Source organism: Phoxinus phoxinus (assembly GCF_949152265.1).
Source record: "Phoxinus phoxinus genome assembly, chromosome: 7".
In the NCBI taxonomy this organism is placed as follows: Eukaryota; Metazoa; Chordata; class Actinopteri; order Cypriniformes; family Leuciscidae; genus Phoxinus; species Phoxinus phoxinus.
In genome coordinates, this window is record NC_136882.1 from 15,449,174 (window position 1) to 15,465,233 (window position 16,060).

General features: G+C 36.6%; 2 protein-coding genes across 2 annotated transcripts in view; both read right to left on the reverse strand.

Annotated features, from left to right (window-relative positions):
• The window catches only part of mgat4a (alpha-1,3-mannosyl-glycoprotein 4-beta-N-acetylglucosaminyltransferase A), a 54,587-nt gene extending 48,578 nt beyond the window's left edge, over window positions 1-6,009 (reverse strand). The window contains exons 1-2 of the mRNA XM_079617662.1: window positions 5,829-6,009; window positions 5,170-5,475 (exon numbers count right to left, since the gene is read on the reverse strand). Coding sequence (XP_079473788.1) covers window positions 5,170-5,263 — 94 coding nt within the window. The 5' untranslated portion in view covers window positions 5,264-5,475; window positions 5,829-6,009. The remainder of the gene's footprint in view (window positions 1-5,169; window positions 5,476-5,828) is intronic.
• A 1,384-nt stretch (window positions 6,010-7,393) lies between these two features.
• Window positions 7,394-12,125, reverse strand: creg2 (cellular repressor of E1A-stimulated genes 2). Its single transcript, XM_079618812.1, has 4 exons — window positions 11,596-12,125; window positions 10,887-11,056; window positions 10,612-10,725; window positions 7,394-8,826 (listed from the first exon to the last, which is right to left on the reverse strand). Exons 1-4 carry the CDS (start codon window positions 12,001-12,003, stop codon window positions 8,685-8,687), a joined length of 834 nt encoding a protein of 277 aa, XP_079474938.1. The 5' UTR covers window positions 12,004-12,125; the 3' UTR covers window positions 7,394-8,684.
• Window positions 12,126-16,060: the final 3,935 nt, after the last annotated feature.

Below are 16,060 nucleotides of genomic sequence, written 5' to 3' on the forward strand. Positions count from 1 at the left end.
TCGAGATGAGAACAGCAAGGGTTGGCACCGGAAAAATGGAGCGCATGAGGTCGTGAAACTGAAAAATGTCAAGGGCTGGAAATGTTCAAGGACTCAACGACAATGGTTGCGTTCTCCAGCCTAATATGGAGGAAGAATGGCGGAGAATGCCACAGTGATAAGAGTATAATGGTGACTCAATGAGGACTTGTCTGAAACGCTGATAGCAGAGTGATCTGGAATGATCTTGGAGCCAGAGCAGGGAATTATGCAACTAGCGTCACTCTGAACAAGACAACAGTTATTAATGAGAACATTCCGGTCCCTACCATGCTGAAACTCTTGCTCTCAAAGATCAGTGTCTTTCTATTGTAAAACTCTTTTTCTCTCTCAGAAGCGTGCTTAACACGGCCCCCTCGCTCTCCTGTCGACAGGGCACGCGTGGGCTCCTCCCGAAGCTAAACAATCCAGACCAAACAGAAGCACAAGCAATAAGTGTGTGTGAGGAGCATCGAGTCTTCTCCATTAGAAAACTGCGCCCTCCCTCACTGCTCCTCTTAGGCTTATCAAGCCTTCCCTCGCCCGCTATTTTTGGCCCATTGTGCTTTCCACACACCCTGAGGATGCAAAGCCTATGTGAGCTCAGCGGAGGAGAAGAAAAGAAAATAGGAGGTATAAGCCAATGGTGCAATTTTAACCACTGGTACTAGAACAGGAGAGCAAGTGGAATGATGTAAGGTGCCATCTAATTACTAATTTGATTTAGCGGTCAATTGTATCCAAAGTAACTTCCAGCGAACATATTAAAAGGGTCCCCTGGAGCAACCTGGGGTTAAGTGCTCTGATCAAAGGCATAATGAAGAGTCACAGATCAACACTTACAGTATGGGCTCTGAAGCGAGAACCTTTTAGTTAAGAGGCCAGATCTTTTTCCGTGGCACGGTAAACTGCAGGAGCCTTAAAAATATTGTTAATCAAAACAAAAATACAGTAAAAACAGTAACATTGTTAAAAAAAAATTTTAAATGCAATTTATTCCTGTGATGGCAAAGCTGAATTTTCTTTCACTAACCCAGTCTTCAGTGTCACATGATCTTTCAGAAATCATTCTAATATGCTGTTTTGATGCTCAAGAAATATTTCTTATTAATAATCAAATCAATGTTGAAAACAGTTGCTTTATATTTTTATGGAAACCGTAAAACTTTTTCTCCAAGATTCTTTGATGAAATGAAAGTAATAAATAAAACAGCATTTATTTGAAATAGAAATCTTTATTATAAAATTATATATGTATTTACTGAACTTTTGATCAATTTAAGGCATTCTCGCTAAATAGAACTATTAATTTATTTTAAAACCTAAATCTTAGAGCCCATATGTTTGAACCATAGTGTGCATTGTTTTAACGTTACATAAAAATGAACAAAAAACTTTAAAGCTACATTGTGTAGGATTTTCTCCCATCTAGCGGTGAAATTGTATATGACTACCAACTGAATATTACTTTCTAGCCCCTCCCACGCCGAAGGTGTTTTAACTCCTACGGTGGCCGTATTATTTCAAATCTGCCGGCAGTCGCGAGTAATCTCCCCCTCGCATGTGTCACGGTGCCACTGAGTGTAAAAACGCGAAAGGCGAAGCTTGAATTTCCAGGTATGTCCCTCTTTGGCTAATGCATTTTCAAGATGGAGGCGCAACATGGCTGCCGCCATTCGAGCGACTCACTCGTATGCATTATAAATGGCAGGTTCTACGCTTACGAGAATACTTGATTAGTTGGTAGAAGTAATTATACATTAATGAACACATCATTTTGAAAGAACTAAGTGTTTTTTGCTAAGAATCAACTTTAGAAATTACACAGTGTAGCTTTAACATAATATAAGTTGTTGCTGTGGTATTGAAAGTGTTATTAAAACCATACAGCAATCATCGTTAAGTTGATTAAAGACAATCCCCTCCCCCTTTTGGTTTAATTTGAACAAGCTTGACACAATACATATGATTCAATAACCCATGATGCATCACAAGATCATATTCACAACTGACGCAGTCAGCACACCCCTATTTTACTTTCCATTTCATGTAGCATTCACTGAAGTGAACAAATTAAACACTCTGACAAGTATATAATATGAGAATGAGCATTGCATACCAGTGGGACACCCACAACAACTGCAAATATATTGAAGTTCTAATCAGGTTGAACTTTAAACCTTAAAGGGAAATAACAGTGCAATGTGACTGAAATGACAAGATTGTAAAATTGTTGGCCCATACAAACAGAGAACACTCGATATCATGCAGAGCAGGCCTGACTGAGAAAAGGCAACATAGCAGCAAGTCAATAAGAGAATTATTCAGACCCGAGTGGCATCGAGCTATGCCATAATGAGTCACTACATACAGTGACATCAATGCCCTCCACGAACTTCCGAGGTGTGTGTATATGTGGGAGTGTTTCATGTCAATGAATTCGGTGACCTTTCTCGCTTTTTCGATCTGACTGCAATATTCATCAGCTAAAGTTATGCATCACATTTTTTAGATTTAGCTTATATTTCAGAGATTAATCCAACAAGCTGAAACACAAGTGTCTCTTTGTACCTTCAAGCTATAAACAGGATCTTCAACGAAATTAACCTTGACAGGATCAAAGGTTAACAGTTTTCCAAAGACAGGTTGAATGTGATGTTATAAAAAAATAATTTAAAAAAATAATAAAAAAGTATTTTGGGGAAGAGGACATTTTTAAGGTTCCTCTTCAGGACTGTGGTCTACTATAGCCTACAGTCTACTTGAGTCAAAACGTTAATTTTAAGGTTGATTTTATAGAAGATCCTGTTTATAGCTAGCTAGACGGTACAAAGAAGGTACAAGAGACAAATATAGCCTATAGTAAGCTAAATAAAGTCTGTATAATGTGAATGTGTAATGCTTAATAAAACGGTAGAGAGAGAGAGAGAAAAAAAAGACATACAGACTTGCAAACAAATCTCCAAGTACCAAAGAGCCAAAATGTCCCTCAACACTTGCATGAAAATGAAATATCTGTGATAACGCATTGCGTGTTTCAACATCTGGGAGCAATGACAAATGTTTTCCCATTTGTTTGTGATGGGATTATAAATGATGCGGAATGCAAATTGGCCAACCTCTACATTTGGCTAAAAGAAATCTTGCATAAAACAGAAGCGAACATCAGATCAGATCAGAGTTAGGCAAAGATCAGCAACAAGCATATAGAACTGTATGTTCTGCTTTATCCAATCCTAATCAATACAGGGATGGATTTAACTAGAGAAGGATCGACCATAGAGCAATGAGCTGTCACAATGCTCATCGATTTCCAACTGGAGTACTTGGGGGTATTATTAATATTCTCTCAACTCAAATTTCCAACATTAAAACACATCCAGAGTTCCCTTTAGACACTTTATGGCTAAAAAAAATATGAATTCCTTTAAGGATAATGTCAACTACAGTATAGTGCAGCTAACTGGACGTTTTCTCACAACCTGCCCATTATCATTATTTATTGATCCCCTCTTGAGGGTTTGAACTTATAACCTTTAGGTCACCAGCTCAGCTATTTAACCATCAAGCACCTTGTAAATTATTACCACAGTATTCAGTACTTTAGGCCAAAATACCAAAGTTACGACAATTAATATCTGCAATACAATCTGCAATACATTGATTGGTGATGTGTCATTCCAAGCATGTCGATATTTAAGTACTAAAGCACTGATATCATATCCATGCAGAAATAGTAAGAGTAGTATGCTATTCAAAATTCAGCCTAGGTGAACAATGCTGAGGAAGTCAGTCAGTCCGTAAAAAAACAGCACATGAAAAGAGTATTATGTCCGAATTCACAGTATTCATAAAGCAGTAGCCGAAAACTACAAGGAGATTAAGTCAAGTCAGCTTTGTTTGTATAGCGCTTTATACAATATAGATTACAGATTTCAATACAGCTTTACAGAGATAACAGGAAAATGATGCATTTTGGCTGTTGTTCAGTCAGTTCAGTGTTGATTCAGTTCCATTGTAAAGATCATCAATTATTAAATCAGTTCGTTTCATCTACAAAACAGTTCTGCAAAAAATGATGTCATCGTCCAGCTCAGTTCAGTTCTCATTCAACAGCGTCAGTACAGTCAGATCAATAATATTGTTGAATATTAAGTGTCCCCAAGCCAGAGGCGACAGCGGCAAGGAAACCGAACTCCATCCGGCGGCAGAATGGAGAAAACAAAAACCTTGGGAGAAACCAGGCTCTGTCAGGAGACCCGTTCTCCTCTGGCCAACGAACAAACACAATGTGATTATGGTTCAGGTTGCATCACAAGTCTTATTATTGCATTACTGGTCCTATTATTGGGAGATACGAGAGTCTGTAGCTCTACTATTAGAGAAAGCGTATCGGCTAACTTAGATCAAGTGTGCCTTGATAACCAATCACATTACAGCCTTGACGTCATTGATTTTCGTTCAGTTGTGTGACAGTCAATCACTGTTTGCAGATACCAATAGAAATGAATGAGAAGTGCCGTAAACGGAATCATACCTGTCGCGCATTTGTCTGTGACTTCTCTTATAAAACATTTTTTTTCATTTGTAAAAAATAATAAATCCCAAACTGATTTTTAAGAGCAAACATGTTGAAGATCAGTGGATCTGTGGGTCACATGACATTGACAACATGATGAATGTAGTACCTCCGGATCCATTCATACTACATACATTCATTAAAGAAAAGTAGCCAAGTAAGTTCTTGATCAAATGTACGACCTACTGAGACTATGCGATTTCGGAGGCAACAAGTTTACAGTGGGTTTCTCTCACTAGAGTGACAAGTGAAAAACCTGGAAGTGGAGTGGAGTGATAACTGAATGACTTGAGTGGGTAGCAGGGAAATCTTGATGACTTTTAAGACCAGATTTTTAGACTCCGTGATGCTTTGGTGAGACGAAGTTTATTGGTTTCTACTGGAACTATTTTCTCTGGCTGGAGAAGTAATAAACCAACTAAATGGACAAATTTATTCTGCACTGTAAATTACTGGATAACAATACATTTGTTGAGCTTTTGTATAAAACTTGCACTTGCAATGTTGAGGAAAAACAGCATTCTTGCACGTGGGATACAGCATAACTGAATGATTCTCACAAATTAACTCACCTTTGCCATTTTGCCAAGCCGTGTACCAGGACAGACTGAGAAACGACGTGAAGAAAACAATCGCAGTGGCAACAGTTCCATGTCTGAGCCTCATCTCATTTCAGCGCCTCCCCGTGCAGCTGGTCCTCTGGTCCTCCAGATCCAGGCGTGCATAAGCGCTTCAGAGGATCATATACTGTCCTCTTCTTCCTCCTCCTCCACCTCCTCCTCCTCCTCCTCCTCTCGGTCGCTGCTGGAGTCACGAGGCAGCCCAGCGGAACTGATGCATTTCCAGAGAAAGATGTGCGATCCTCATGCCTGCCGTTACTGGAAGAGATCATGAATAAATGAAGATTCACGGAAAGGCAGAGAAATTGACGTGACAACATTGTCTTGGTCTTCTTCTTTTCCACCGCATTGATTACAACATAGTTTAACAAATAGCGGTTTAAATATGCAACCTTATTTCAAAGGAAATTAATCACCGATAGACATACAGAAATACTGCAGGGGGAAATTAATATAGGGGGAGGGGTGATTGAGTCAAGTAAAACATTGAATGGTTAGGAAAGGCCACATAATTATGGGCTGTTAGATAAACAGAGTTGACTACCTGTCGGAGGACTCCCAAAATATGTCAGACTGGTATGATCAACAGCCCCAAGTTCAACACTTCTTACCTTTCAGCCTGTTGTTGAACAACCAACCGGTCCGGCTCGATCTCATAAGAACTATCCAGCAAAAAAAAAAACGAGCAGAAACACGTTTTGTAATGTTCGTTAAAATAGCCAAATTAGACGCACCGTCCTGCCAGAATCTTCAGCGGTGGTGTGATCTCTCAATCAAGCTTTGCTGAAGACCACACCCACACAAGCTACGATCGCCCACCCAGACACATGATTGGCTGGAGTCACCAGACCCCACCCATCAATGACGTTGATTGGCAGGGGCCAGAACACAGCTCCTTTCTGCCGCCACACGGCGGACTGAACCCATCGCACACTCACTCAAGTATTATTTATTTATTTATTTACTAACTGATTTTTTTACTGTTACTATTTTTCTTTCTATTAAATTAAATATACTCCATTGTCAAAGTACCAGTTCGATGTGCAAGTATTTATCAACAAGCTCACACGGCACACATAGCAAATTTCATATTGAACATATTTTTCAATTTAGGAGATTGAATATAGTATTTTGTTGTATAGTCAGTAGTCAGTCATTAAATTACTTAAAATTCACATTTAGAAAATTCATAAAGAGGAATCAAAATACTGAATGGAAGTGGTATAATGATAGTGATATATTTAAATTTAATTTGTGTTTTTTTTCTTATTTTTTCTCCAGTTATTAATATTATTAGGAAGTTACATACATACAATGAAATTATGACATTTTTCAAGAGCTACCCATACATTTTTCAAGCCATAACATGTCCTAATTTCTACTTTCCTGAGAATAGCCTACTTATACTACTCGTCATCTGTCATATTTAGATGTGTGTGTATGCCATGTATGCTGTCTGAATGTGGGCGCCAGAGGGCACACACATTTAATGAATAATTGATTGGCTTATCTGACCTTCACTATCACTGATAGCTTGTGGGCCTGAACATTTATTGTATGCACCCATCTCTCATATTTTCCCTATTCTTGTTATTGTAATGTACTGTAGTGTCATCAAAAGAGGTATTACTGCACCCTATACCAATTGCAGTCTGTATTTAAGCCTATACTTGTGCTTTCGTCTTTTCTAATCTCTCATTGACGTCTTTTCATAGACTGCACTCTGTCTCCCTATAGTCTATTTTTATTTCTATGCATATCTATTCCTTTTAAAACACTAAAGCCTGCAATTTAGTCATACATTTATTATTTATTGTTGTGTAACTAAAACCAAAAATATGTTTGATTATTTTTACTCTGTTGACTCACATTCTGTTTATCAATGTCTCACCGAACAGTTTGGTTTATGAGAACTTGTAGGCTGATGATAAAGCTGAAATCTTTTAATGGAGATGATTAATTATAACCTGCACTTTTTATTTCATTTTACTCAAGCCAGATACTGTTACATAAGAGAGTTTTGCTGAAGTCTCTTGGCAATTCTATTTTAAGCTTAATTCTGTATTATATAATCATATTACTCCAATCAATCCTTTTTGTAATCTACATTATTATTAGTTATTAATTTACATCAAGTGTAAAACGCAAAAGGAGAAAATGCTCTTTACACAAAATATTTAATTTTTGTTTTTATTTTATTTGTGCAGCACATGTATATCATTGTGAAGAGGTAATGCAAGGCACAGACATATATTTGACCGGTAACACTTTATTTTAGTGTCCATGTTACACCTGTTACATGTAGCTACTGTAGTAATAACTATAAACTATGCATAATTACAGGCCTTAACCAAACCCTCATCCTAACCTTATAGTAAGAACACCTAGTTCATTATTATTACTCAGTACCTAAATGTATAATAACACTGTAACACAGACACCTTAAAATAAAGTGTACCGGTAATCGATGTTTCAATAAGATGTCAATTACATTGTAATTGTGTTAGGTAGAGTTACATATGAGGTCATGTACTGTACAGTAAGCCACTGTTCTTGAGAAGTTAATGCAGAACTAAAACTGAACTTGAAATGGCATTAGACAACATGAATACAACTGGGAAAAAAAATACGATTTTTGCACACACACACAACTTGTATTCCACACTCCAGCTGTAAATGAAACGTCAGACCAAGAGAAACAGGCACACATCTCTACAACTATTTATATATACATTTCCTTTGTGTACTGAAGTATTTAGTATAGAAATCGCATTCCATTGTGAAGGCCTATGGTAGAAAGGTTAAGTATAAGTGATTTTAACATTTGTTTAATGAATTAATAGCTTTCCTTTCAATACAGTGTCTACATACAGTAGCATATGTGTGATAAATGTCTCCAACCTTCAAGTGCCCCTATTATGCTTTTTCAGATATTACCTTTCATGTATTGTGTAATATAGTGAATGTTTGTGAATGTAAAATGTCTGCAAAGTTTCAAAAGATTAAAGTGAATGACAAATTAAGTTGTTGTTTTTTATCCCAAAAGAAATAACAGTTTCTGAAAACTCACTAAAACAATTTCGTCAGTTATTCCAGTCTTACGTCCTGCACAAACCCATGTACGTTTGTAACACATTTGAATAATGAAATTAAAGTGTGTTTTTGACCTGGGATGCATGCATGCCTCCAAAACAAAATTAGGAATCTTTCAAATAGCATAATAGGGGCATTTAAGTAACTGTGGAATTATTATTTTGACAATGTTAGGCTTCCTTGAAACTAATTCATACATTCAACAAATCCTCAGGAACACATTAGGAGCAAAACCAGAGGCACTGAACTGGTATCATGGCCACTAAAAACCACTAGTTGGCAGTCGTTTGTAACAAAAACATAACCACACTTCTGTCCATAATCAGTTCAGTTCTGCTTGTACCTTGTTCATTATAGGATGCTGCCGTTTATTCTCAGAAAGGTGTCGCTTTGAAATATTCTTCAAGCGTAATGACAGAGACTCCTCCAACCCAGTCCTGCAGCCAAACTTGCTGCAAAACCAATTTCATGAAAAACCACTTATGTCCAGGAGGCCACTTCTTCATAACAGGATGCCTAAACAAAGCACACGCAAATTAGTACAAATATATATTTGCAGACACACTGCGTGCATACCCAACTAAAAAATAAATTAAAAAAATATTATATTGGTTATCTTTACAAATGCAGTTGCATTTAGCAAAACATTTCAGATATAAAAAAAAAGTAGCTGCACAATTGTAGTTGCATTAGATACAAAACAAATAGCTAAATTATTTAGTATATCAATAAGCAGAGTCCAAGAAATAAACGAAGATATTAGGATAACATGGATTGCAACAATATTCATACCGTAATTGCATTTTACCAACAAACACAAAGGAACACTTTCTAGGATAACTGCAATATACCAGAAACGTAAAACTCAAAAATGTAAAAAATATTTATAAAATGCATGGCACAGGAGATTCGAGGGAACAATCTTTAAGAACTCAGAAGAACATACAGAAAGAAAAAAACAAAGCTACTACACTTGTGCCTCCTACAGACTACTACTACATTACAAATCACACACGACCTGAATCTAATAAACTTGGGTACGACGTATGTAGACTGTACAATGATGACACCTACTGAATCGTATAGGCTATGACGCAAGTTAGTACAGAGGAATAAAGCGTCATCAGCATGCGCTAGTAGTAAACAAATAGAACATCATCAATTGCACTTTGCCAATTGTGTTTTTTTTGTTTAAAAAAAGAAAAAAAAGAAAAAAAGAGTCACAGTCGAAAGAGGAGAATGTGGAAATGGTCATGGCCAGGGAAGAGAGACCAAATTGTTATGCCAATTTTTCAAATGGAGTGCTTGAGGTAAGTAGTTTTAAGTTTGATCGCCATGTTGATCACTAATACCACCTTTTAAAAGCCAAGACCATAGAAAATTTAGAAATCTCCACAATTGGTCATCTTTCATCTGGGACAGCTCAAAATCATACAATGTGTACCGGGCATTTTTTTTGTACATAGTATAGCGTACTTTATTATGATTTCAGTGTCATAATGATTAGTAAATGCACGCACAATTATCCGTAAATGAGATAAATGTTGCAGATATATTTTACTATGCACAAACAGATGCCTTTCAACTTATGTGTGCAAAATTCTGAATTAAATGAATGTGCAGCAATTTGTCCAAATGGAGAGTCTGTAGGCCTGCTATACGTGTTGTAGGCATTAAATAAGCGCATTTTGTTTCATATTTGTTCAAATACTCTCTGATTATGTAATCCATTAGGCTATGTCCATTTCTCTCTATAGGCGCGTTCACTACGGAGATGGCAATCGTCAATTTCATCTTTGTAGCCGACACTGACACAGAAAACACTAGTTTATTAATAAAAATCAATGCACGCTTGTCACTGGATTTACGAATGCACATCTTGCTTGTTGCACGCACACATAGTGTATGTCGAAATAACGAGATATTATGTTGAAATAGCATTATTAATAATTATAAATCTTTAAGAATATTTGATTGAATGCTGAATGTTGTGCTTGTTCACTTTAATAAAATTAAAACTTTAATTGTGATAATTGAATATTAAATACTGAGTGGCCAAGTTTTGCTCATTTATTAATAGTATTTATATAAAATATATACAAGTACCCCCTCAGCACCTGCGTTAAAAATTATCTGGCGCTGCCCCAGACAGGGAGAGTAAACAATGAAAAACAGAACAGGTGCAGAAACTAATTAATAACCAAGGAGACCAATGATAACAGGGAACTCAGGCAAACAGTGAAAATAAACCAAAACAGAACATAACAGAGCTGTGTGTATGATTTACAATTTGCATATTACCTGGAGAACATGGCCTCTTTGGCAAAGTCAAGCTCATCTGGTCCCACTTCCACCATTTTACCAGTCAAAGTGAGTCTTGCACATCTGGGGTCCTCAGGGTCATAAACCTGCTTCCTTTTGCAAGAAAATGTGAGCATAGAACAAAACACATCAATTAATCATTAAAGCACATTCAGTGACTAAGGCGGTCCATGTCAAATATGCCATTTGTTTTGATATGTATTAAATGTAAAAAAAAAAAAAATCCAATCATATATGCAAGTAAACAAACACACCTGCAAAAATCCCCCTCTGCCTCAGAAAACGTTAAGGAGGCAAAAGGGAAGCTGCGAAGATCCGTTACAGTGTTGTCCATCGGTGTGACATAAAAATAAGGAACGCCAGTGCTGTTGTCAGCCGGACCGTCACTGACAGAGAAGATGTTGCCAAATGGAAGTCCTTTGATCTAAAAATGGGGAAATAAAACGGTCTAAATTATTCTACCCGATAAAATATTTGAGCTTGGCATAAAAAATACAATAGTTATAAAAACACCAATGGAACCTTAATATTCATTTTATATTAATTTACATGATTGTCCAGGTCTAAAAACCAAACTTTTAAAATGAGGTTCCCTGTTTGAAACTCTTTCTAATCAAACACACCTGATTCCACTCATCAGCTCATAGACACTGAATGAAATGGGTGAGATAACAGATCTGCTGAATTCAGAACCGCATACTAACCGTACTCTTACTATTTATGCCATTTAAGGGTATAGTAAAAGTAGTAGCCTAGCCTACGTGTAAACGGTTCCGAATTCAGCAATACAAAAAGTGTAGTATTTGTGTGGCTCCAGGAACAGGTTTGGGAAACATTTCCCCGGTTGAGAACCAGATTATTTTGTTGATACCTGTAATGATGAAAACAGAGCTGCAAGCCTGCAACTAAAGTTTGCAGGAAAGTAGGTCACTCAATGCACCACAGTAAATAAGTAAACATCACCTGTTCCTGCGTGGAGATGGTTGCCAGGTGACCCCAGTCGCTGTAATGCGCCATATATCGCGCTACCCTCGCCGTGTCCTCGTGCGGCGGAGGCGTTGGGACGCTGGACGGCGCCTTCACCTCCTCCATACGGTACGAGAACACACGGGACGCGGATGACACATCCTCGCTTTTCGATATCTGGTCAGGTTTCTTCTCTGAACCGTCCCTGTACACAGAGGACGGATAGGCTTGTTTCCAGATCCCGATGTTATCGACGAGCACAGCGGGCGCCTCGTCCGAGTGCGTGTCCAGCTCTTCGTCCACCACATCATTGGTGACAGCCCATGAAACCGAGCTTCTGATGGTGTAACTGTCACTGACACATAATAGTGTCTTTACCACAATGACCAGATGAAGTAGTTGCATAGTGTTGTTCAGATTCACTAGCGCTGCGACCTTTCAAACTGCATGTTTGTTTCGCAACTATAGATATGGCGTTACATGATGTGGCCAGAAACTTTGTTGCGTTTGAAACAGCGACATCACCTGGACCGCCTGAGAACTGCACCTGTAAATCACATGTACAGTGCTGGTCAGAATTATTTGCCCCCTTGGTAAATATATGATCAAAGATGGCTGCAAAAAATAAATCTGCATTGTTTATCTTTTTGATATTTTATTTTTTTAAAATATTTTTAAAATCACATTATGAAATAAATGTTTTTTTCTCCAAAACATATTGGGAACAATGATTTGCCCCCTTTTATTAAATACTTTTTGCAACCTCCTTTTTCCAAGATAACAGCTTCTCTGTTAGTCTTCTCTGAGTCTTCTCCTATAATGCCTGATGAGTTTGGAGAACACTTGACAAGAGATCAGAGACCATTCCTCCATACAGAATCTCTTCAGATTCCCAGATCCATGTTGGCGCTGCTTCTCTTCAGTTCAGTCCACTCATTTTCTAGGGTTCAGCTGAGGTCAGGGACTGAGATGGCCATTGAAGATGCTTGGTTTTGTGCTCAGTGACCCATTTTTGTTTTGGTTTTGATGTTTGTTTTTGGATCCTGTTGGAAGATCCAAACATGGCCCGTTATAAGATTAGCAGAGGCTGTCAGGTTTTGATTTTTTTTAATCTGTTGGTATTTGATCAAATCCATGATGCCATGTATCTGAACAAGATGTCCAGGACCTATGATCAGATGAAACAAAAAAATAGCTTTTTTGGCACCACAGGGATAAAAAGAGAGCAATACTCTGCTGTATCTTTAATGCTGTGATCTTATTTTCTGCCAGAGGTCCTGGACATCTTGTTCAGATAAATAAAAAATACAATAATAAAAGGGGGCAAATAATTGTTCCCAACGTGTTCTGGAGAAAAACATTAATTTCATAATGTGATTTTCCCCCCACTTTCAATTATTTTACTTCAATGAAAGGTTAGATTTTTGCTAATTTCTTTTAATAAAATATCAATAGGCTTAACAATGCAGATTTATTTTTTATAGCCATCTTTGATCATATTTACCAAGGGGGCAAATCATTCTGACCAGCACTGTATATTATTGTTTTCAAATGTATGTGGTCTATCCAAATATTTTGTTATATTCCTTTTTTATATATATCAAAGTTGATTACACAAAATAACAAAACAAATATAGAACAAAAAAAGGAAACAAATAATTTATTTTTGATTGTATTCATTCAATACAAAAATGATCAGTTTACATCATTTGGTCATTTGTAATTCCAACTGTGGTATTATGGTGGTAATTTGGCCTATTTTATATATCCCTTTTATATTTGGTATAAAAGTAAATATTGACTAAATATATAGAATTGAAAAAAAAATCGATTATTTTTGTATTGAATGTATTCAGTTGAAATGTATTCATGTATTTAAAAAAAAAATACCATGGTATCCATAGTTTGGTAATTTGCCATTTCAAATGTGGTAATTATAAAAAATAAAAAAACAGAAATGAAAAATCTTGAAAGTGTCTCTTAAAGTAGATATTAATTATTAATTTAGATTTTTAAACAGTATTTATTTTGTTGTGTTTATATAGATTTTATGATACATTACAAATCACAAGTCACTTTAGTACGTTGAATTTATTGGCCTAAGAAGTTTAGTTGGTATTTTCAAGCTCGAAGTAATTTGATTTATTCTTTACAGCCACATAATTTAACATTTAACACAAAAGAACAGACATCTATAGGTGTCGGAAAATTAACAGGCGATACAATGTCACAATACATAACTTGGATGTAATTCGAAATAAATAAAATGTGTAATTGGAAAGGAAATAATCAATAAATTAATACTCAAACAACATTTTCACAAGAAAACAATGGTTAAACCTGAGAAACAAGCAACATATCACATGGGAGACAATTCTATAGTTGTACATGTATGTGTGTCTGCACACGTGTGACTGATTAAAACATACCACCCTTTTCTATTCATGAGCATAGGGTGCTTTTGCTCGAGTCTGAACCTGAATTAGTTTTTCTCATTTCCTCTGTCCACCTCTGATCTACTTTCACTGTGTTCTGTTGTGCTGTTAACCAGTGTTGCAAGATAATGTGGCTTCATATAGCTCACAGTATACTTATCCCTTTTATTTTGTTTCATTACCAAAATGCATACATTCATACTTCACATGGAGAGAATGCAAGCAGCTCACAAGAGGAGGTTTTAGAAGGCAAACAGTATTAAGATGAATGACTGCTGAATGTTCAAGTTTTCCTTAAAGGAACACTCCGACTTTTTGGGACTTTAGCCTATTCAACTTATCCCCCAGAGTTAGATAAGTCCATATACATACCTTTTTCATCTCCGTGCGTGCTATAAGTCTGTTTGACGCACCCACCGCTAGCCTAGCTTAGCACAAAGACTGGATGTAAATGGTTGCAGCTAGCATACTAATCCAAATAAGTGACAAAATAACGCAAACATTTTCCTATTTACATGTTGTGATTTGTATAGTCACAGAGTGTACAAAAAACAAAGTCACATGAGACACAGACATATTTTAACCGTATAAATACTGGGAACTATATTCTCTGAAGGCGGAAGCACTGCTACTTGGGCGCAGCACCCGAGACGCGCTCTGAACGAACTCTCTGCTCCTCACCAGAGTAGTATGAAGCTGCAGACTCGGAGCCTGCTGCATCTACAGTCCCGCACCCAGAGTCCCGCATTCTCAGTCCCCTCGTTTTTCGAGACAGCGCCACCTATCAAATAGGATCGGATAAACACATGGATAAACCACTGATCTATATAATGACATGTCATCATGGGATAAACACGTGAAGAACCGAAACGTGAGTATCGTCAATTTTATTCAATGATTTCTTTTTTAATCAAACTACTTTATAGCTCATCGATACACCAACATATGAACAGTCTATTTAATATTTGTAATGATAGTTTGTAACAAAATTTGAGCCGTTAATGTATGTTTTTTCGCCTTTTTCCCCCGAAAATATTTTGATAGCTAACGTTAGCCTTTAACCATGGACTTTTTGTAGACAAGCCATTGTAAAAAATTTGATTAAAATTAGTTGAGATTAAAGTAGACCAATTAAATACATTATATGTGTTAATATCAAAGAATGTCATCATTAATTATTTAATCAGATTTACCTTTTTTACCAAAAAGAATGCGAAAAGAAGCAACATTTGCCTACCAGAAAGTAATTATTTTACCTTATGCATTTACATTACATTTTACATTTATTCATTTAGCAGACGCTTTTATCCAAAGCGACTTATAAATGAGGAGGTTTTTTGAATGCAATTGAAGACAAAAATAAAGTCACTAACACAATTCTTTCTTCCTTTTTTCTTTGCTTTGTCCTGTTTACAGCAAGATGACAGTGATTAAGGTGATCTTTAAATAAAGTACAGATTGTTTATTATTGGTGTTTTGTCTATTATTTGAGTTTTGCTTCACATTCAAAATATCAAAAAAACAGGTTTTGTAATGTTAGCATGGTATAATGTTAATTAGACCATTATATGTTGAACTAAAAGAAAAAATGGAATTTGAAACATTGTACAAAAACAAACTAAAACATTGTAGCAATATAATATCACATAATATTTTTCAGATGATAGTTCAATCTGTATTTGTGTCCGTTACATCAGTAATTTCCTTTCAATTACACCCACGCTCAAAAAATAAATACTGGGTAATTAGTTAGTTTGAGAACACAATGATTATTTTTTTTTTTGGTACATGCATTAAGCAGGGAACGCAAATATTTATTTGGATAACTTTAAATAAAAAGAGACCGTAATCTTGCATTCCAATGTTTTCAATGGCATTTGGATAAGGGTGTTATACGATCTTCCGAACAGCAGGTGGCGCTGTCTCGAAAAACGAGGGGACTGAGAATGCGGGACTCTGGGTGCGGGACTGTAGATGCAGCAGGCTCCGAGTCTGCAGCTTGATAATGTTGCCTCACCACGGCGCGT